The following is a 23,185-nucleotide window of genomic DNA, read 5'->3' as shown; positions in this document are numbered from 1 at the left end:
GTAACTTGTCCATATACTACACAAATATAAACTTGTGAATTAAAAAGCAAGTCAAGTGCAGAGGATTGCAGCTGGCTAGGAGGTAGCAATACTGAATGAAATCAAATGAGAAGAGATGAGTGCAAAAACAGTGTGTCAGGTAACTCAACAACTGTTCATGCGTGCAGCGGTGTGAGGAAAGAAACTCCAGGTTTCAGATGTGTTGGGGCAGAGAATATTTGAAACTGGTACCAAGGACGGGATCTGAAGAACTTGACTCTGTAGCTTTTTTCTTCAGTCTTGTGTTAGCTATTCTGTACACGTCCTCACAGGTACTGTAGCTGGCTCTCCAGCTTTGCTTCAGCACTGGCTAATGTGCCATTGGCTGCTGGGTGACCTGGCGTGGATGCAGTCTCAGCGGCCCCTGTGGGCTCCAGCTCTGTTTAATGTCTGTGCAGGAGTGCTATACACGACTCTAGACCCCCCCACCCACCACCGGCCCCAAAGCACCCCCCACCCCTGAAGCTCCCTGCTCTGCTGTTACCACGACAACGCTCTCACCCGTGGCACAGGGAGGAGAGCGGAACAAAAGCTCTGAGCCCTTATTCAGATGTGGGAGTCTGTGTGTGTGTGTGTGTGTGCGTGTGTGTGTGTGTGTGTGTGTGTGTGTGTGTGTGAGAGAGAGAGAGAGAGTTATGATAAGGTAAAAGCTAGTTCTTTCTGTATGAATGTTCATGCCTGTGGGATCTTCTAGGTGACTGTTAAGGCTGAATGACTTGAGGTAGATATCTAATTGTGATTTTTCTGACCAATATTATGACCACAGTATAACTTACAATTAAGTTATATGTATTAATGAAAGACCAGTGGGCACTTGCATAACATTGCATCCCTACCCCTTGTTTTCAAGAGTCACCTTGCCCTTTAGACCTGAGTTACAATGGGTTGTTGTTGAAATCTTCACTATGAAATGAGACCCTCAAACAAAAAAGAACATTACTTTATTAACAGCTACTTGCGCTGCTCTGTAGGTGACCCTGCCACTCTGCAGCTCCTCACTGCTGGACTTTAGGTAAATTTAGGGAATCATATGCTTTCAAAGAGGGGGATCAATTCTTTAATATTGCCCACCTTTAATTCTTTGGTGATGTGAAGCTGACATCAGCTATTCGCCAGCTTCTTGTTTGAATTTTCCTGTTCCACCTTAAATGATGTCACAGTTCTATAATGTAACTGCTGTACCATTTAAAGTGGAACGGGAAATTCTAACTAGCTAGCTACCGAGACATTAACATGGGATTTCTACTAGAGATTTTTATGCTTCTTATGAAGAAAATGACCATAATACATTGAAACGACACTAAACTAAGATAGTGCAATGTTTATCATAATTTTTGACGCAGAAAATACTCACAATTGTGGGTTTCTTTGGTCGCTTGCTCAGCCGTTTAGTCGTTTTTTTTTCTTTTTTCTTGTAAGACTCTGTTTGGAGTGTGTCTCTGAAAAACCTCCATTTGGAGGGCCATGTAGTCCTAACACTTCGCTCTACCCCTCTATCTCAACAAAAACTGGGACACCCTACCCCTAGATGTGAACTCCCAAAACTAAAAAAGGGCTAAGGGCTAAGTGGTAGGGGTGAGGGGTGAAATGGGATTGGGCCTAAAACTCAGTAGAGTCATGGATTTAACATCTTTCTGAAGAGATTTTAAACAGTTCATGTAAGGTAAGATGATTAAGTAAAAAAAATTAAGGCCAACGTTTACTGAAGATGTTTTATGCAAGTGACCACAGGCCTGGTATTTTGACCAAGAACACCAGAATATCCACTGTTTCTGGCTTAAGGCTTGAACATATTGTGCCAGACTACCGGTTATTTGTGGTTGTGTAGTCACCTTCACACCTCATAGGTGTTTGTTTGTCCAGGCTTTTTGCCTTGAGAGGCCAAAGTGCAATATTTGTGGAGGGAACAATATGCAAAAAAGAAAATAGGTCTCAAGTTTTATCCTTTAATTTGAAAAGTTTTAGAAGGAAAATAAGAACCTATTAAGTAATATATATTCAAACAAAAACATGTTTGTTGTCTCACTGGGTGAGACACAGGGGGTGGAGTTAGAATACCTTTATTTAAAAGGATAAAACAGTGCTGTTTCAAATAAAAGCTACAGTTAGAATTGCAGCTCTTGTGATTTGATAATTTCTCTTTTTTAAATGGTGATTTCTAGATAAAAATGATAAATGTTTGAGCTCTACTTTCTGCTTCTATGTGTGAGTGTATGTGTGTTTGTGTGTATACATCGCCTGTCGCGAGGTGTCTGGCTCCGTCTGTCCCGTTGGCAGGGCTGGCAGGGTGTTTGAGTGTTGGCAGGTGCATTAAAGGGACTCCATCCTCACAGATCAGAGAGCTTGAAGCAGTAGATCACAGCCACAGAAAAACACACACACACACCCCTCGACCCTCTCAAAGCAATCCCCTCCTCCTCTATCAGGGTCCTAATCAGGGTGGGATAGGCGCACACTAGGCGTTAGGACTGCATCATATGAGCACAATGTCATATGGCATTGAATTGCGACACAAAATGACTGTGATATGTAAATGCGCAGGGTATTAAAGTGGAATTCTAACAACTCTTCAAAAAAGCATAGTTAAAATGCAGGTAAAGTCAGAGTGATTTGATGTGAGATGGGCCAGTTTAGAGAAAATGACTGAGCCATAATTGTGGTGGTGGTGATAGTGGTGGCCTGGTTAGATTTCTGGTTCCTATCCCCAGTGGTGGTATTAGGAACCACACGTCTAACAGTATACAATTAAAGAGGGCAGGCCGGTTTTAAACTGAAAAACACATTTTAAAAGGATTTTAACTTTGAGGATTTTTAACTTAAAAGGATTTTAACTCTACTGAAACATTGTTTACGATAGATTTTAGAAAAGGTTTTAAAAGATCTGAAATCCATTCATGGCGCAGGAGTACATGCAGAATGTTGTAAGGCAAAATAGCACCCAAAAAGACCTTTTTTCCCCTTTAACATTACATATAAAAACTTATGACATGTAGGTTCACTGGTTGTTTTGCATAGCGAATAAAACGCCTATATTTGCTTCGTAGATATTGCGGCTCCTGCTCTATCTGTATTGTATGGTTGAGTACCACATACAATAATTGTAGTATTTCCCTGTACATAATAACAGAACACACAACCTGTTGAATTGCCAGGGGGCAGTTGCTTCTGCACCAGTGTGTTGTGAAGCTGCAGATTTTCTGTTCTTTTCCTGGAAAAAGCATTTACTGTCTGTGGTAATCAAATCATGCGCTACAGATGCTGAAATATGCCTATAAAAACACACTAGTGAAGCCTTGAAGTAACAAGGTTAAAGAATGGCCTGCATTATTTTGAGCAAAATGATTTATTATCACAGCATCCTTAGAAAAACTCATCTGGAACTATGATTGATCAGAATGCTTTGGCAGAGGGTTGATTTGCATATTTCAGCCTTATCAGCACTCCAAACACTAATATAGCAAAAAAATGATTAACAACATGCATTGTTCAGCCGTAATAGGCCAGGCTGAATCAGTCAGAATCGGCTCAAACGAACACAACAGCAGTGCTGGTCTGTGGGGTTCTCAGACTTTTGAGAACGCTTCCTCTGCTTGGCACATACTCAATTTAAAATGATTATTTAGAGTAAGAGGTCTTCACCACACCAGCTCACTGAGCACCGTTTTCGTTCCAGACAGATCCACCGTATGCAAAACTACTAAATGGAGGAGCGGTCAATACATTATGTTAAAAGCGTCAGAGCTATTGATTTATCACACTAAAAACTCCAGCCCTTCATGTTGAGTGGGTTCTGATTTGCTCCGGGGGGGTCTTGTTCCAGGAAGATACCCCCCCCGCCTCCCTCGCAGTCTTTCGTCCCCATGTACAGCAGTGCCTGCTGAGACTAATCGATATTTAAGCATGTTTGAAACTAGAGACTGTTGAAAAGCCGCTGCGCTTTCTGAAAGCAGGGGTTATCAGCAGGGCTACTCCGAAATCTGCAGACAGCTCCGTCCACATGCTGGCAATGCCGCGCCACTGTACACTGCTGCCCAAAGGTTTTGAATCGCCGCTGTTCAAACAGGTTCGGAATCACTGTTTTCAGTAATAATAAACCACTTTGGTTGCAGATACACAAAAGAAATGTTCTTAAATAACAGCTTCAGCTTTTTATGTGAAACAGAGCCGGTGTTACCAGGCCCTAATGGGAGCAGTCTGAGTCTGTAACCTGCCGATCCAGACAGGCAGAGCACGAAGGAGACAGATTCTTTGTTGTAAAGTGTTGGCTGGGTCTGATTGGCTTTGCATTGAGTTCTGAGCTGCTGATGGGGTTTGCTGAGGGCTTTATTAGATAATGTAGAACAGGAGCCGGGTGATGAGGGAGTAATGGGGACAGGTCTTTTAGCACCGAGATATGGAGTGCAGTGCAGCGCCAGTTAGAGTTACACTGGCTGAGGATTCAGCGTGCTCCTCAGGGAGTGAGGGATGGTGGAGAGAGAGAGAGAGAGAGAGAGAGAGAGAGAGAGAGAGAGAGACAGAGGAAGATCGGGAAAGAGAATGGAGCAACACATGGGGAGAGGGAAACAGAAAGGGAGAGAGAGGGAGAGAGGGTGACACGAGGAGAGAGAGAGAGAGAGAGAGAGAGAGAGAGAGAGAGAGAGAGAGAGAGAGAGAGAGAGAGAGAGAGAGAGAGAGAGAGACAGAGGAAGATCGGGAAAGAGAATGGAGCAACACATGGGGAGAGGGAAACAGAAAGGGGGAGAGAGGGAGACTCGAGGAGAGAGAGAGAGAGAGAGAGAGAGAGAGAGAGAGAGAGAGAGAGAGAGAGACAGAGGAAGATTGGAAAAGAGAATGGAGCAACACATGGGGAGAGGGAAACAGAATAGGGAGCAAGAGAGAGAGAGAGAGAGAGAGGGAGAGAGGGAGACACGAGGAGAGAGAGAGAGAGAGAGAGAGAGAGAGAGAGAGAGAGAGAGTGGATATTTTTTCATTTCTTCCCCTGGGAACGTTTCCCACACATGCTTCAGGCACAACACAGAGGAATAAAGGGATAGATGAAAAGAGTGGATTTGCGATGAGAGAGTGAAGAGAACTGACAGTTGGCATGACAGAGGAAATGGATTCATTATCGATTCAACAAATTCAGGCATTTAAATAAAAAAGTAATTCTGTTTGTGAATGCCGTTCACCAGGATGGACTCTATCTGTTGCTTTGCCTTCGAGTTCACGGATCTTATCTACTACCAGCTTTTGATATGTTGAATATTGACCTTGCCCTCTTTGTAGGGCTGCATTATATGGTGAAAATACTAGCATTATGATTATATTGCTGCATGTTGTGATTGTGATATGTAGGGCAGTGTAGTAAAATGCATTGGTGAATGACTGGTCTGCTTAAACTGAGCTAGATACCTGGCAACATGCAGTAATACCACTGACCTGAGAAACTGGCTGAATTGGGATAATTTGGCAGCTTTTCTTATCCTTATTATTCAGTAACTACAGGGACTTCAGTGCAAACTGGCTGAGCTGTTCTTAGATGATAGAAGTGTGCGATAAAACTATGGGCCTGCTGGTGGGCTCTGTCCATTTAAGGACAAATGTGTAGGAAGCACAGAGGCGCCTTCTGTGATGTCAGTATTTGGCACCACAGTATGGGGGCAGTAGTGGGCTGGAGGTTAGGGAACCAGCCTTGTCACTGGAAGGTCGTCAGCTTGATCCCCTGAGCTGACAGTATGTGACTGAAGTGCACTGAGCAAAGCACCTAACCCCCGACTGCTCCCCGGGTGCCGTGGCTAGGGATGCCCAATGCTCACGTCCCCTAGTGTGTGTGCATTCACTAGTGTGTATGTGGGTATTTCACTGCATGAATGGGTTAAAATGTGGAGGTGAAATTAATGCTATGATAATAATTAACAAACAGCCTTGTGGGTAATTCTAAAAACGATGTGAACTGAATGCTTTATGAAGCGGAATTGAGTTCATTCATTTATTCATTCATTGTCTGTATTACGTATTTTTTTTGAGACTCTTCTTCATTCCATCATTGCATGCGTGTGCGTTTAATCAAATCAACATCATTTTGCCAGCCTAAACAGAGCCCAGCTCATACAGGCAAAAGTGGCCCTCAGTGCATTGAGCACATCTCCAAAGTGAGCCTGTGTAGCATAAATCAGCGTTTTCTCCTGCTGAATGGCCTCCGCAAATCTTTGGCCACTCGTTCCTCATTATTTCATTTATTTAGAAATGATGCCGAGGCAGGAACACAATGTCTCACGACAGGCATCTTTGAGAAAATGTTCCTCATCCATTCACAGGCTGGAGAGGAGGAGGAAAGGAGAGGTGAGAGAAAGAGAGCTGTAACTTCAAAACTGTACATAAAGCTTGAGTGTAGTGGTTCTTAAGAGCTCAGTTAACTGGCAGTGTTCAGTGAAATTTCCGTTTGGGTATTTGTTTTACTGATGTGGGAGAAAGAATACATGCGAGTAATTCAGTGAAACAGAGTTTGAACAGGACTGGAAAGTGCTACAGTTTTTCTTTTATCCAGAGATGAAGATGTTTTGCTTCGCTATTATGTGAAGATGTCTTGTAGCTGCTGTTAGTAAGAGCTAAAAACAAATATATGTTTCAGGTCATCCGTTCAGGAGAAAAAACATTGTAGTTTTAGTGTTAGCTTATTTGAAGGGGACGCCTCTATTATTCAGGCCTTATCTGACACAAACCCACAGTGATGAAATGTTTTCCCTTGACCATTTTAAATAACACGCTATTTTAAATAATAGACCTCCGCTTCTGCTTACTGCTAAACTTCCTTTTGTGCTTTTTTTGGCCGGCTAGCACCAGTACACCAGCTTAAATGGCGTTTGTGTATGATGAGTAAGAACTACACAATGTTAATACCAAACAAAGCCCTTTTTTTCTAACCAGATGTCCTTTCATTACCTTTGCATGTATTACCATCAAAACCAGCACAACCAGATGTTCTAATACCTTCTTCCCCTGAGCTGTAGCGCTCATCAACCACAGTGGACACTTCACACGTCAAACTTAAACCAAACCAACAAAACCTCCTTACAGTATTAAATTATAACTCCTTCTGTTGCATAATGCATATTTACACTGCTTGTACATTTAAATGTTTACTAACGTTCGTATGATGTGTGATTACACCAGCCTGGCACTCAACACCCAGAAAACCGAGGAGATCATAGTGGACTTTAGGAGGGTTAGAAGCCAGGCACAGTCCCAATCTACATCAGCAGAGCTGGGGTAGAGCATGTGTCTAAATTCAAGTTCCTTGGCATCCACATCTCTGATGATCTCACCTGGTCCCTAAACTCCTCTGTCATGGTCAAAAAGGCGCAACAGCTTCTTTACTTCCTATGGAACCTCAAGAAAGCTCACCTGTGTTTCGGGATACTGTTGAACTTTTACGGCTGTACCATTAAGAGCATACTCAGTGTCTCATATGTACATTCATATTTGCGTATATACAGATGTTCATACATCTTATATGTACATCTCCTGAGCTCCTGTCACATTGGCTGTTTTTTTATTATTACTTTTTAACTATTAACTATTACCTATTTAATGGTACAGTTCTGTTTATTGTATTTTATTGTAATTTTCCCTTTGCTTAGTACTTCTTAATAGTCTGTGTGCCGTCTGGTCTGTTTAATATGGTACATGACATACATGTGTGCCCTCACCAAAACAAATTCCTTGTATGTGTAACATACTTGCTGAAATAAAGCAATTCTGATTTGGATTAAATATCAAAATCAGTCAGAATTCCCACCCTATTATCCATAAATATGCGATAGTAAGAATAGTAGTCTGGAATTTCTGTATAAATGTCTTCTAGAATGTGATCAGATCTTCATCTAATAGCAACAGGGAAGACAGTGAAATCATATAACACACATTTTGTATTGTCTTGTATTTACTGGGCAAGTATTTTAAGCATTTTCAAACATTGACAGTATTGAAACCATTACAGCCTTATTTATGACTTCCATGCCACTCGTGCAGAGATTTCCTTACTCACATTTGTTTATTATAAGTCTAATCAACAGCACAGGGTAGGAATGTTCCTGAAACTCTGTGTCATGAGTTTCAGGCTGTTAACATAATGGAAGTGCATTAGGACAAACCCCAGCCTATCTGTGGGCCAAATTCATTCCAATTATAAGACAAACAAGTTCCTATATTGAATATCTGGAGGCAAAGGCAGTAATGAAGTTGGTGCTTGTAAGTCACAGGAACTTGGAGTAAGTCTGTGTGGGTGATATTTAACAATGGCAGGTATTTTTTATCTTTTACAAGTGAGATCATTGAGTATCAATTGTAAATACCTGTGTTATTAATCCTGATTTCAAATTCCACTCACACACAATCCAGAGCTGTTGGGCATTTTCACCTTGAATATGCAGACATTCCGTAAGTTTAAGAAATAGGGCTGAGTTTTTTTATTTGACTGAAAAATGTTTTTTGTATAGCGAGAATGTTTCAATTTGATTTAGTACTCAGCAATTAGATTTGGCAGTTTGATTCAATGATTTAATCCAATTCATTTAAGCACCTGTAAGATTTATTATAATGTATTAAAAATATTCATGTGTTATAATTAGCTGAAACACTTCCCATTATATTTCTCAGGCCAAAACTGAGTCAGTTAAAGGTATAGTTCAAGGAAAAATGTCATTTGAACAATTTAAGGGCTGGTATTCACAAATCAGGACTGATCTTGGGTCAGTTTCCTCTGTATGTATGAATTCCTCTGTATGTATGAATGGTCATTTTCACAAATGATTCTAGATCAGCATTTGCACCCGAGGTGCTGTTGTTTAAGGGGTTGTCCGTGGTTCATTTTCATAGCGCACAGTAGGTCATACTGTCCTGAGTGACCTGAATGAAGACCTGGATACTGTTTAATCAGATTTAGACATGTTTAATAAATGTTTTCTTATGTTTAAGAAAACCTTGTATCTCCATTTTTGCCATTTTTCAGTTTTTGACATGATTTGAGTTGCCCTTTACGTTGTGTGTAAATTTCTTGATGAATGGACTAAAAGAAACCACTCACAATCACTTGGAAATAACTCTGGTTTCACTGACTGATTAAAATAACATTAAAATAATAAAGTAGCATTTTTTCCTCACCACCTCTTTGTTTCTATTCTCATTGTCCATTTTATCAGCTCCACTTACTGTATAGGAGCACTTTGTAGTTCTATAGTTACAGACTGTAGTCCATCTGCTTCTCTGACACTTTGTTAGTCCCCATTTACCCTGTTCTTCAGTGACCCTCACAGAGTAGGTAATATTCAGGCGGTGGATCGTTCTCAGCACTGAAGTAACTCTGACGTGGTGTGCTAGTGTGTGTTACGCTGGTACGAGTGAATCAGACACAGCAGTGCTGCTGGAGTTTTTAAACACTGTGTCCACTCACTGTCCACTCTATTAGACACTCCTGCCTTGTCAGTCCACCTTGTAGATGTCAGAGACGACAGCTCATCTGCTGCTGCACAGTTTGTGTCGGTCACCCTTTCGTCCTTCATCAATGGTCATAGGCTGGATATTTTTGGTTGGTGGACTGTTCTCAGTCCAGCAGTGATGCTGAGGTGTTTAAAAGCTCCAGCAGCACTGCTGTGTCGGATCCACTCAGTATTAGTGCAGTGCTGAGAACAATCCACCACCCAAATAGTACCTACTCTGTGAGGGTCCATGGGGGTCCGGATCACTGAAGAACAAGGTAAATGGGGGCTAACAGAGCATCAGAGAAGCAGATGGACTAGAGTCTGTAACTGTAGAACTACAGAGTGCAGCTATACAGTAAGTGGAGCTGATAAAATGGACAATGAGTATAGAAACAAGGATCAGTGTATATTGTACTATATTTATACTACTGACTTTACCAACAGTATAAATATAATATAAAAATAGACAGAGGTGTTTGTGTGTGTGTGTGTACCAGATATGTCTAAATGTTGATTGCTATGATACACACAAGTCAGAGATATCATAAAAAATAGAAAATCTATTCACGCAAAATATTGGATAATTAAAATGATGTGGTCACATAGTGATTATTTCAGAGGAAACATTACAATGCCTAAACTCTAATGATTTCAAGTGTAGTAGAGCCCGCACGCGGTGTATTTTTCTAAGTAGTTTAGAGTTTCATTTGGCTCTTTGGAGCATCTCTTGCTTCACTCTTCAGCCTTATCTACAATATGATGCTATATAAGTGAAAACAGAGTGACTGGCAAGGAAGTTAAAGCAAAAAAGTCTCTGACTGGTGTTGAACAGCCACTACCTTTTATTATGTATCAGCATTATGGGATTATTAGTCAAGTCCTCTACAGGGCATTCACATGTAGAATGTCTGATTACAAACACTTCAGATAGATGCAGGTTGGTTGATTTAAGGTCAGCAGTGCCTGAGCACTGGCTTGAAAATCTCTTGTGCTGTGTTTTCTCATTGATTCACATCCAATGCTGCCTGAGTCACATACTCTCTTTAAGGGAGTGAAGTCGGAGGAAAATATCGCTTTGTATTAGTTTGTTTTGTTAGTAGCAAGTGACTTTCAAAAAACTGATGCATGCAGTTCATATAGGCTAGGTGCAGTTTACCACTAAGAAGTGGGTCTTAACAAGACATGCTTAAGAATAATACACCTGCTTCCAAAGGGACATTAATTCAAACACACATTACTCTTTTAAACCTGACTTTGGTTCAGGTTTTAGTACGTGACGGCTTTTAAGCCCCTGGAATTTTACTTTGGAGTGATAGAGGTCAGCTATGGCAAAAATGAACACTCAGTGATGAGTATGTAGTCGTGACCCGTCATCATGAAATCATCTGAGCATGGCAGCTCTGCAGACAGTCTGAAGACTCTTGTGTGGAATGGAATTCTCCCTCCGTGCTTTTTTCTAGCTCTTCACAGTGCGTTCAATAGAGAGGCAGGATGAATGCAGCTCTCGCTCGGTGAAGAATTACACTGGGCATGCAGGAAACTATTTATGAAACATGAATCACCATTCATTAATCTTTTACAAACACGCCACTGTCTTTATAAATCAAACCAGCGCACCACACACACTAATGCATACATACACACCGCAGTACATCAGTGCATTGCAGAGTAAATCTCTGTCTTGTCATCAGCATCTCATCTGCTTTCTGTGATCTTTGATTTTTTCCTCTCTCTGTCTCTCTTTCCGTTTCTGTCAGTCTCCCTTTACCTGTTTTGAAGTGTATTCAGTATTTGTTTCCTGTATTGACCTGTCCTGACATTACAGTAAAACACTAAACAATCCAACAAAATCAATTAAGCATTAGAAGCCAGTAATGTGACCTGTAGGCTACAGTGAAGTGATTTAAGCGAAGCCAGCCTGAGCTCAGCAATATCTTTGTGTTGATTTCCTAGAATATTGACTGTAAAGGTGTTTTTGTCTGTGCATCCATGTGTGCACTTTTCTTGCATCAGAACTACTGTACACTAATATATGTCTCATATTTCACTAAGTGGCTTGATAGAATTAAATACGGTCCTGTGCAAAAGTCAGAGACCACCTTTCTTTTAGGTAATTTCCAGTCAAAATAGCCATTAAGTAGAAGTTCTTCATTGTCAGGAGATATTTTTGAGGAGGTATAAGATAATCTGTGCGCATATGAAAGTGGAAAGTCAAAGCATGAGTAAATAAAATGATGTTTTGAAGTATGTAGAGGAAATGAGTTTTAACAACCATGAAAGACCTGGTAGACACCAAAACTGTCCCTCATCTGATTAACAACACTTAAACGTATTCATCTCTGAGAGAGGAGAAAATCAAGCTTCAGAGCTGTTCTTCCTCTGTAGGACGACAACTCAATGCTCAGGGTCTGAAAGGAGGCATAGTTGTGAAGTCGTTATGTAGAAAAGGTATAAAAAGAAGGTTTGCAAATAAAGCAAAACAGCTGCTGTTGTTCTCCATACAATAGACTGACCACCCCAGAGCCCAGGCCTCAACATCGTTGGATCATGAGATGCAAATAATGGAACTTAAAGAGCATTTTGAGTGAAAATAAATGAAGGGTGGTCTCTGACTGTTGTACATGTCCATGAAGCTCAGTCTGAATAGATTTTTCTCAGTTACATTCACCCACATTCCTACAGAACATGGCCTCTTTTTGAAAGCAGATGGAGCCACTATTTGAAAATCAGATCTGGGTTTTATTTTTGTCTGTTTCTGCATCTTATGTCAGTGAACGTAAGTGCGTCTGCCTGTATGACTTATCTGGAGCTTGAGTCTGCGCTGTAGGGTGAAAAGACAACATCTGCAGATGGGCCCTAATTAAAAATTAATGCCTCGCAATGCCGAGACCTTAATTACCCTGGAATAGAGCACAGACTGGGAAAACACAGTTCAGAGGCTCAGGACAGGGGCTTTAAACCAGCTTTTATACGGGCACATTCCTGTGTTCTTATTCCTTAATGTAAATTGCCTGTCAGACGTTGAGGAGCGTTAGCTTTTCCAATAGTTTTCTTTGTCTGTTTGCAATAACTTAAATTACAGACTAACCAGATGCAGCCTCGGTTAAAGTACGTATCTGGTGTCCTGCCTGAGGATACATGGCCAATACCGTAGTCCTAATCAGATGCCTGAACCACCTCTACTGGATCTTGTCAATGTGGATGAGTAGCGGCTCTATTCTGAGCTCCTCCCGGATGGCTGAGCTCCTAATCCTATCAAGTAGGGTGTGTAGGGTGTACAGCGTTTATGTATGGGTTGATCTAGTCTTTGCAGGCTTTTTTTTACCTAAGAAAAGAAAAGAAACAGTGTAAAACAATGAAAATACTCAAAGGCAAGCAAGGTGTCCATAATCTATCCACAGACAACATGTATCCCTACATGAACTGCAGTAGAGTTTAGATTAAGTGACCTTTATTAGTCCCACAATGGGGAAATTTCACCTCCGCATTTAACCCATCTGTGAAGTGAAACACCACATACGCACTAGTGAGCACACACCAACTAGGGGCAGTAAGCACACTTGCCTGGAGCAGTGGGCAGCCCTATCCGCAGCGCCCAGCGAGCAGTTGGGGGCTAGGTGCCTTGCTCAAGGGCATGTCAATCACATACTGTTGACACTGGGGATTGAACCAGGGACCTTCTGGTCACAGGGCCGGTTCCCTAACCTCTAGCCCTAGACTTAGTAACCATAACACTGTCGCTGATGAAGTGAGTGTACACAGGCTTTCTTTCTGCATGCTGCATGTCATTTGTCTGTTATTGATTGCTCTGACTCACAAACCATTGTTTCTGTTGTGAGGGTCACATCAGCATGCTTTTCCCCAGGGTTGCGACTTTGGGGCTTCTGGGAATGATTTAGACTGTGAGGCTAGACTAAAACAGAGGCTGCTGTCCTGATTATCTTCCACCGAGCACTAATTTATCACCAGGCAAAAGCAATTGGATATTCATATGAACAAAACTGCCTGGTTTTCTTAACCAAGTGTCACAAGGTTGGCTAAGTTACGCTGAATCATTCACTCCGACTCTCTCTCTCTCTCTCTCTCTCTCTCTCTCTCTCTCTCTGTCTTCCCTTCTCTAGTTACACTATTGGACTCTATGTCTGCACTGGGGGACCTGGGTTGGGAGGCCTATCCAGCAGAAGGGGTAAGTAGCAGCAAATCATGATTGTCCACAGCCTTTAATATGCAACACATGCTCATGCACTTTATAATAGGTACCAAATGATATGATGATGATTTTAAGGTAAAAATTCTAATTTCTGATAAAATCACTGATACATGTTGGTGTCCTGGGTGAAAACACCTCTATTTTACGTTTTATTGTAATTTAATGCAATATTTCTTTTTTATTACAAACTGCATTATCAGCAAAACAAGTTAAGCACAAGTAAAAGAGGAATCTTTAAAATATTCACATTAATTTCAGAATTTCTTAGTAGTTGCTATGCCCCCTTTTTCTGGCATGGACTCCACAAGCCTCTGATGAGTAGAAAAAACAATTTCAAAGCAATATCATTTCTTTATTGATGCTATTTTTGATAACAAGTCCATAAGACTTTATTTATCGGCCAAGCCAGTATATCAGTCGAGCCCTGCTGTAAAAAGCAGTTGTCCTCATTTCAGTAGGTGCTGAAGGCTTCTATCCGTGCGTTTGTCGGGGTTTATTCTAGTCATGTACTTAAGCTTTTGCAAGCTGGCCAGAAAACCACTGTGTGTCATTATATCCAAACGACTCACTTCCCCTGGACCCAGACAACTTTGTGAACCTTTGTCCAAGACTTACACGTTTTTTGTGCCAGTAATTGTGATGGAAAACGCATTCTTTCCTTAGAATAGCAGCGGGAGGTCCCAACTCCACCTGCTCATGAATATTTATGAACATGGATCGGAGCGCACTGCGCGGAAAGTGTGTTCTCTAGTTCAGATCTGTCCATTATGTGTGTGCGCATGTGTTTGTGAAGCAGAGTCAAGGTCATCCCTGAGGTTTTCACAGGCAGCTGGAATTAAAGAGCTCAGTTTTGTTTCCAGCAAAGAGCAGCACAGGTTTAGTGGAACAGCCAAAGCCGGGACATGTTTTCCTGCTTATTTAAAGAGGAAGTGAGATTAAGATCCCAATCCCTCATGGCAAAGTGGACCTTCCTGAGAGAGAAAGAGAGATGCACCCGCTGCAGCCTTAAAATAATCAAGTTAGCGAAAGTCAAGCCAAGCTTTAAAGAAAATCATCTCCAGGATTTCTCAGCTGCCTTTTTAATGATTTAATAGAGCGATCAGAGACTGGAACATATCTCATACCCACACACCACGTTGGTTTTAAATAATGTACGAGCCATACAGATGTTCTGTATGGTTTATGTGTACCTAAAGGACTTAGAGTACTGGGCTGAAGTCTTAGCCTTAGGTTTTAAAATTGCAGTAAGTATATTTCTGCCTATAAAAACACAACATGTCATTACAATAAATACAAACCAACATATAAAGTAAAACAGAACAAGACTTTTATTGCTATTAAAGTTATTCATATCTTAGAAAAATTAGGAGATGACACAAGTTTAGTTTCCTACTTCAGGCATCACATGAATTTTCATGCATTCCATCAGCAGCACACCAGATTTAATTTAAAGAATGATTTATTCCATACACTAGGTATGAGATGGTAACTGTTACCTACTGGACCTCCTTGAGGAGAGTTTTGGAAATGGATTAGAACACAAACTTCAAATCAGAGTGTTTTGTTTATTTGTAGATAATGTAATGTTAATGTTTTTTATAATGAATAAATTCTTACCGACCAGATAAATACATTTAAAGTCAATTAAAATAGCTTTGTAGTTTTTACAGCAAATATTTCAGCAGATATTTGGTATCAAACAAGACTAGGTTTCAGTTTCAGTTTCCAAAAAAGAAAAGTGAGATCGTGCCATATTATATTATATATGGACCATTCTAATGAATGAGCTAAAACTGCTGTACATATAATAATCAATATTAATAATAATCTGTATAATATAAATAATCTAGTAAAAAAACAATTAAGGCCTGAGTATTTTCAAGATCTGTTTGATTTCTTTTAAAGTGAAGTGGAAAGGTTTAGATTTGTTGTGAGTTTTTAAATACATTTCCCTGTCAATACCAAAACACAAAGTGTTTTAACCTGTAGGTGGAGCCTTATTTTAGCCACACCCCTGCACTTTAGAGCAGGAGACTACATCCCTGTCCCTCTTAGCCACATGGTAAGCAGTTATATCCCATTGTTTTGAAGCAGATGTATCCCAGAGTCTGAAAATCAGTGTGGAACATTATGAACTGTCACTACCGAGACACAGTTTTAGTGTTTTAATGGAAAATTACTGCTGAAAGCTTAGCTAGTGCTAGTCATTCCGTTCTGTTCAAAGTGAGCTAAAATATCACTCCTGAAACATTTGGTGAAGTTATAGATTTTATTAGAAGTCAAAATTATTTTACTTTAAAGTCCAAGTCCGAAATGTGTTTTGAAATCTGGCTTTATATCGATATGTGTAAATTTCTATGTGTTATAAGAATTTTTAAAGCCTAATTCTGAGCTACATTTTTACATTGCAGTTGTGGGACGTGGGACTCCAGAAGGAAGCTTTAACTTAACTGGCTCCAGAGTGAAACGCGAGAAACATGAGAAAGCTGTTAAATGTTGAAATATTTTATGAATAATATGAGATGAAAATATGAATATGTGAGATATCTGATTTATGCTAAAGGTAACTGTTGTGATGCAAGGAAAAATTAAACAAAACCACAAAACACAACAAAAGAAAGCCTGTGTGATGAAAAGAACCTTATTCGGAGAACCAAGTGGACGTTTTTCACTGAACACTGAAGCAGACGCTAATACAGTGATAGCATGTGAGCTGAAGCTGAACTTTTGTCACATAAAAGAACAGAATAATGGTACAGTTAGAGTTTTACACTGTGTGCACAATTATTAGGCAAGTCTTATTTTTGAGGATTATTTTTATTAATGACCAACTACAGAGCTCTCGGTTAATCCAAAATGTTAATAAACCTCAAATATGAATGTTTAAGAAAGTAAAAGTGAGGTTTTGTCTTTCTAAGGAGAATATCTATATGTGCACATTTATTGGGAAACTATAATGGTGCAGAATTATTACGCAGCTAAATGAAAAACACACATTTTCCCATCTCACTTTATTTTCATCTGTTCAAGTGAGAATTATAAACAAACAACTCAAAGCTTTCCAGTGAACATTTCTGAGAAATAAAAAAAAAAATAGTGACCAATAGAGCCACCCTTCTTTTCAATAACAGTGAACAGCCTTCCATTCATGGAGTCGGTCAGTTTCTTGATCTGTTGACGATCAACTTTTTGTGCAGCAGCAGCCACAGCCTCCCAGACTCTGTTCAGAGAGGTGTCCTGTTTTCCTTCACTCTAAATCTCCCGTTTAAGAATTGCCCACAAGATCTCAGTTGGGTTCAGGTCAGGTGAGGAAGGGGGCCACGTCATAAGTTTTTCATCTTTAACGCCTTTAGTGGCGAGCCATGCAGAGGAGTACTTGGATGCATGTGATGGAGCATGTCCTGCATAAAAATCATCGTCTTTTTGAAAGATGCAGATTCTTCCTGGACCACTGCTTAAAGAAAGTGTCTTCTAAAAACTGGCAGTAGGCTTGGGAGTTGATTTTGAGCCCATCTTCAACCCGAAAAGGTCCAGCTCATCTTTAATAATACCAGCCCATACCAGTACCCCACCTCCACCTTGCTGGCGTCTGACTCGAAGTGGAGCTCTGTCCCGTTACTGATCCAGCCACAGGCCCATCCATCTGGTCCGTCAAGAGCCACTCTCATTTAATCAGTCCATAAAACCTTTGAAAAATCTGTCTTCAGATTCTTCTTGGTCCAGTCTAGACACTTCAGCTTATGTGTCTTGTTCAGTGGTGGTCGGGTTTCAGCCTTCCTTACCTTGGCCACGTCTCTGAGCGCTGAACATCTTGTACTTCTTGATACTCCAGCTAGGTTGCAGTTCTGGAATATGACAGAACTGGGAGATAATGGGTTCCTGGTTCCTTGATTCTTCTCAAATCCTTGGCAGTTAATTTGCGTCTTTTTTTCTCAGCACGTTTCTTGCGAACCTGTTGACTATTTGCAACAAAACATTTGATGGTTCTGTGATCGCACCCCAATATCTTAGCAATTTCAAGAGTTCTGCATCCCTCTGAGAAACTTTTTGTAATTTTTAACTTTTCAGAGTCAGTTCAATCTCTTTAATAACTTCAATAACTTTTCTTTTGGCCCATTTTGCCTAAAGAAAAAAGCTGCCTAATAATTATGCACACCTTGATATAGGGTGTTGACCTCCTTAGGCCACACCCTCCCTCATTACACAGATACACATCACCTGCTATGCTTAAATCCATTAAGCATTCAAGTTTATCCAGCTTGGAGTTAGAAAATATGCCTAAAAATGATAATATGGTCAAAATACTCACTTGCCTAATAATTGTGCACATAGTGTAGTTAGTTGTACATCGTCATCTTGAAATTGGCCATGAAGTTGTAATTAGTCTAGTAATGATGAAGGGAATTGTCAATTCCACACAGACTTTACCGTCCAAGGCCGTTTGTTTGAGGCTGTTGAATTCCTGCCTGATATTCACCATCCAACTGTACAAGAGCTGAGAACATCACATTGTTCTTCGTGAGACCCAAAACCGCTGTGGTCTTAGGACCACCAAAAATGTAGTGACTCACAGTGAGTCTTCACCATCACTGAGGGCTGTTACCACGGTAACTCAGTTAACTGTCACAGGGCACCAGTCTGAGAAAAAGCAGTACTGTCCAGGATGTTTTTGTACTGAACATTAACAAACACACACACACATACTCAAATGTACACACAAACGCAGGCCTGTTTTTTTGTGGCGACTAAATGTGAAGAACCCCTGTGAATCTTTTTCTACAGCCCTGAAATTTTTTGTGGCAGGCAGAGCTCTTTTCCTCTCAGATAGAGAAATGCTGGGCTTACATAATGCCGTGTTATGTTACGCAACTGGCCAATATTTAGGTGCGAATTCGATTCTGCCACCTCTCCTCAAAAGTGGCTGGGAGCTACACAGTGACATTTACCACACAGCATGTTTGAGTCAGCCTGCCCGCTTTCAGAACTCGACGGTGCAGGGCTACAGAGAGATGCTAGGCAGAAGATGTGAGAATGGATAAGAGGGTTTTAGTGTTTACATTGCCGCTAGTAAGCTCCCTCCATGTACATTAATGAGATTAGAGGGTGTGATAGTCTGGGAGAGTGGAGATTACTCTGTGGAGGTCTGCTTGGGGCAGATGATGGGGGACTCAGCGCAGGAGTAGGTCAGGCTGGTCTACACAGAGCTGAGACAATTTCACATGTCTCATGTTCTTTGTCTTAAAGGCCAAGACCAAGTGAAGATAAAGTGCCTATCAGTGAATGAAAGCTGGCGATGCTTGATAGCATTGCTGCTGGGTAAAGTTATCCTTTTCAAAGGGATGTTTAGTCTGTCTGTCTACAAACACATGGGTGAGTGAGCCCAATTGCTTTTTATTATCTATCAAAAAATGGATATTAATTTCAGCAAACAGTGTCATACATTTCAATCATTTTCCAAAGTTTGTCCCAAAAAATGGCTTTAAAAGAAGTGTCTCATAATTTCACTGTCACCTTTTTCCATTTTGCTGTGTGATCATGAGCCTCAACATATTGCACTTTAATGACGACTGATTGATTGACAGCCTCTACGTCAGTGGTTTTTGACCTAGAGGCCACAGCCCCTTGGTGGGTCATGGTGGTACGGGGGGTGTCGCCGGCCAACAGTTATGTTAACCCCTTAAAATCCCATGCTTATTGCAGAATTATTGCATAACTACAGGGACTCCAATGCAAAATCGTTGAGGTATTCTTAGGTTTTAGACATGGCCTTTTATAAACTATAGCAATGTGGCTTAGTGACAGTTCTAGCTAATTATCATCTTTTCAGAGCAAATCAAAGTAAAACACTTCACTTTTCAATCATATGAAACTCCATCATGAATAAATGGTTAAACTAGTCTTTCAGAAAGAAAGATCCTGACGCTGTTAGATCTACAAATGAAGCAGCCACCGAAACTCAGATTGAGAAAAATAATAAAACCAAGCATAAACTGAAACAAAGAACATACAGCAGTGAGTAGCATGTGCTGTGGTGCAGTGCGTAAGAATGGAAAATGTGCCACTACCTCTCTGTGCTGAGTGTTGGGAAACTAAATATATGCAACATATGTAAACATGTTGAATTTAGCAAAAAAAAAAAAAAAAGCTGATAATTACAGACTTGATAACTCCAGACTTGCTACCAGGTTAAGACTTTGAGTAATAAGAGAATCTGTAAAAGGGTAACTTTACAGTTGAACTTTGATTTGGAGTTAATGGAAGAGGATTTTTTTTCCCTGGGTAATTTTGGATCGTTTCAGTTGGTCCAGTAATTATGATATTTGGATTTGACAAGTTGAGGTGGCACAAATCAAAAAAGCTCTGAGAAATCAAACTTTTCAGAGCTGTGTGGACAAACACATTTGATCTTTTCAGATCAGATCAGCCACTTTTATTTGTGGTCCTAAATCAGATGCATGCCTGTGTATCATATGTGCTGTGTAACGTTGCTGTTGGAACAAAATGTATCTATTTAGGAGAAAATATTCTTAACTTACAGGTGAAATTAATATAAAACATTTTTAAAAAATTTAATGATTTTGCTCCATTCATTATGAATTATTTGCAGAGTGTAAAGAGCAGCCAGTGATTTCAAATTATATAAAAACATCAACAATGGAGATACAAGGTTTTGTCCTGACAGTGATGATATGCTATTGTAGAGTCATAAAGAGGCTGCATCAACTTTTTCAAAGTTTTTTAAAGCAGAGATACTAAAGTCAGGCTAGTGTTTATGGTTTTAGAGCATTGCTCTGGTTGTCCTTTCTGTTTTGAGCCAGATCATTGCTGAGGTATCAACCCAGTGAACCTTCCTCAGTGTTCCCAGCTGGCCTGACTGGCTAGCCCTGATCGTACTGATAGAGCTTGTTATCCCATCACAGTGATTATTTAAAGGTGCTGAGGTTTGGGACTATTGGGTTGCATTCGTGGAGATTAGCATGCTGACCTTTACCCTGGGGAAGTGGCAGCCGGAGCTCCATTCCGAGGGCTTGGAGGAAAAACGACTTGTTCCCATGGTTCCCCGCTCTGTACCACTGGATATTTACTTTAGTGACTCAATCGTCTGCCACTTGACCCTGACAGGCCACAGCTAATACCCTCAGCCCTGAGCCAGATGTAGAGGCTTTGCTTTGGTTTGTTGCTCAGCATCAAATTTAGTGTATGCATGTGTACCCGTCTAAAGCACAACAGGCACAGTTCATGTGGGGTGATAGAAAACAGGTAAATCGAGTCTTGTGTCTTTCATAAAGGAACCCCTTCAAAACCAGACGTTCTTTGGGGGATTTAAAGCCAATTACACCATAAGTATCTTAAACTACCAGATGATTGCGGGCTGGGAATTAAGTTAAGCCAGTGACAGACTCGGCAGAAGCCCTGATCTGACGGGTTTGCACTGCTTCAAAGCCGCCCGGCTCTGCATAGGTGACTGTTGAATGGAGCTAAACTTTTTCAGACAAAAAGCTAAGAACCAGGTCTTGTTGGAAAAGCTAATGAACCAGACACCCACGTCATCTGCGGTGTTGATTGAGAATGGCTAAACTCTACCTCCTGTCCAAACAGCACGCGCACGCGAACATTTATGGAAATTGCATTCAGTTTCTATTCAAAGTCAGTGGCCCATATGGCACAACAATCACTGCGTTATACATTTTTCTGAAAACTTTGTGAGACCACTTCTTAACGGTAAAATACTTTCTGACTCCAGACAATGGCTCCCCAATGGGAACAGTTCTGTCGCACCCGAACGCAGGGCTAACTTTTGAGAATAAATAAACAGCAGCTCATAAACCTGCCTTTATTGCTACGTAAATATTCCTCCAAATGTCATAATTACTGCACTCCAGGGAAAGAGCGTAGCTTTCCTTTCAGAACGTCTTTCCATAGATATGTCACTTTGATCTGCGATGTTCGCCCCAGGCTGTCCAGTGAACTGAATGCACATGCACACATGGATCTGTTTAAAGCCAGCCTGTAGTTGTAATTGACCCTTGTGCCTAAGTTGATTTTTTTTAGCTGTGTGCTGTTGCCAACGGGTCTCAAGACAATCATGCTGTTATAGCTTGTGACATCATGGCAAGTTGCAGTAACAGCCTTACCAGCCTGTGCACAAAACCGACGAGAGTGGCAAGGAATTGTGCAGCAGTCTGGCTCAGATGAGAAGAGCTAATCTGTTCCAGACCGGTCGATTTTGATCTCGTCTAGATGTGTTCACATCTTCACACCTATGAATTGTATTTTTAGAAGAGAATTTCACAGATTCTCAGTTTGATGTAAACATAGTAATTCAGAGCTGCTAGAGTCACCAGAGCTCCATCTCTGTTGGCTGATCTGCAACTCACCTGCATGAACTGACCCTCCTGCTGCTGCTGCTGCTGCTGAATAAACTTAAGCTATCTAATTAACCGTTGCTCCACCTGTTTTCCCATTTTGTATTCTAATATTTTATAGTAATGCTGTTTGCTGTCCGGTGCTGACCAGAAGAAGATGTATTCCCCTTTTGAGTCTTGGTTCCTATCAAGGTTTCTTCCTCTTGCTCCTAGGGTGTTTTTCCTTGCCACTGTGGCCACTGGTGATGCTCATGGATTTTTCTGTAAAGCTGCTACCTGTAAAAAGCACTGTATAAAGAAACTTTGACTTGACATTGACACATACAGATGTTTTTACAGTGGTGCTTATAGGATGTATGTATGTCAGTGGCTGTATTGTTCAATTATTGTTAAACAAGAATGAATTGAATTATTTTAAAGAAAAAATACCCAGACTCAAACAGCTAGTAGTTATGATTTGGTGATATGACCGAGCATGGCCTTACAGTTACTTCTATCTGAAAGTAGACCAATAAGCACTCACTGAACACATACAGTGGACCCAAAAAGTATTTGGACATTTGTCCATAGTTTAACAGACCTTTTTTCTTTTCGGCAAATTCATGTATTCAAAGGCTGCTGTTATGTCTTTGTAGTCTTCTGCAGTATTTGCATCCAAAATGTCTTTGTACACTTCTGAGCTCATGATCCTTTTAATTAACACGAGCTCGCTGACACTATTGTCAGAAACACAGCCTCACGTCTGCGCTTTACTGTACCTTAGTGCAGTCTGGTTGGCGTAGTTCTCCACGCAGAGTCTACGTTGTGCCAAAAGTGTTTTTCTCTAAAGAAAATGTCAAGCATTTTATGATGCAACTTAAATTACATAATTAACGGTTACCACTGGTAAAAGGGAATCAATGCTTTACACTTCATTCAGATGCCTTTTGGGCCATGTGTACATACAGGTTTTAGTGGATTGTTGTGTCATTGTCCACTGACAGCCTGTTTTGTAGTACTAAACACTGGGGCTCCTAGGAGAATTGATTTCTGTTTGGGCCTGTAATGCCTCCACTTTATAAATCATCCCATTGTTGAGGCCTTTGCATCTGGACCAAGGGAAATTGAGGGTA

At 40.7% G+C, this 23,185-nt stretch overlaps 1 protein-coding gene across 1 annotated transcript in view; it reads left to right on the top strand.

Moving 5' to 3' along the window:
* epha4b (eph receptor A4b) overlaps positions 1-23,185 on the top strand; it is a 189,112-nt gene that overhangs the window by 12,073 nt on the left and 153,854 nt on the right. Inside the window, exon 2 of the mRNA XM_017700284.2 lies at positions 13,619-13,683. Within this exon, the coding sequence (XP_017555773.1) occupies positions 13,619-13,683 (65 nt within the window). The remainder of the gene's footprint in view (positions 1-13,618; positions 13,684-23,185) is intronic.

The sequence above is a fragment of the Pygocentrus nattereri genome, chromosome 2, assembly GCF_015220715.1.
Source record: "Pygocentrus nattereri isolate fPygNat1 chromosome 2, fPygNat1.pri, whole genome shotgun sequence".
NCBI classification, from domain to species: Eukaryota; Metazoa; Chordata; class Actinopteri; order Characiformes; family Serrasalmidae; genus Pygocentrus; species Pygocentrus nattereri.
Note: the sequence above shows the minus strand (reverse complement) of the source record. Positions and strands in the feature narration are given on the sequence as shown.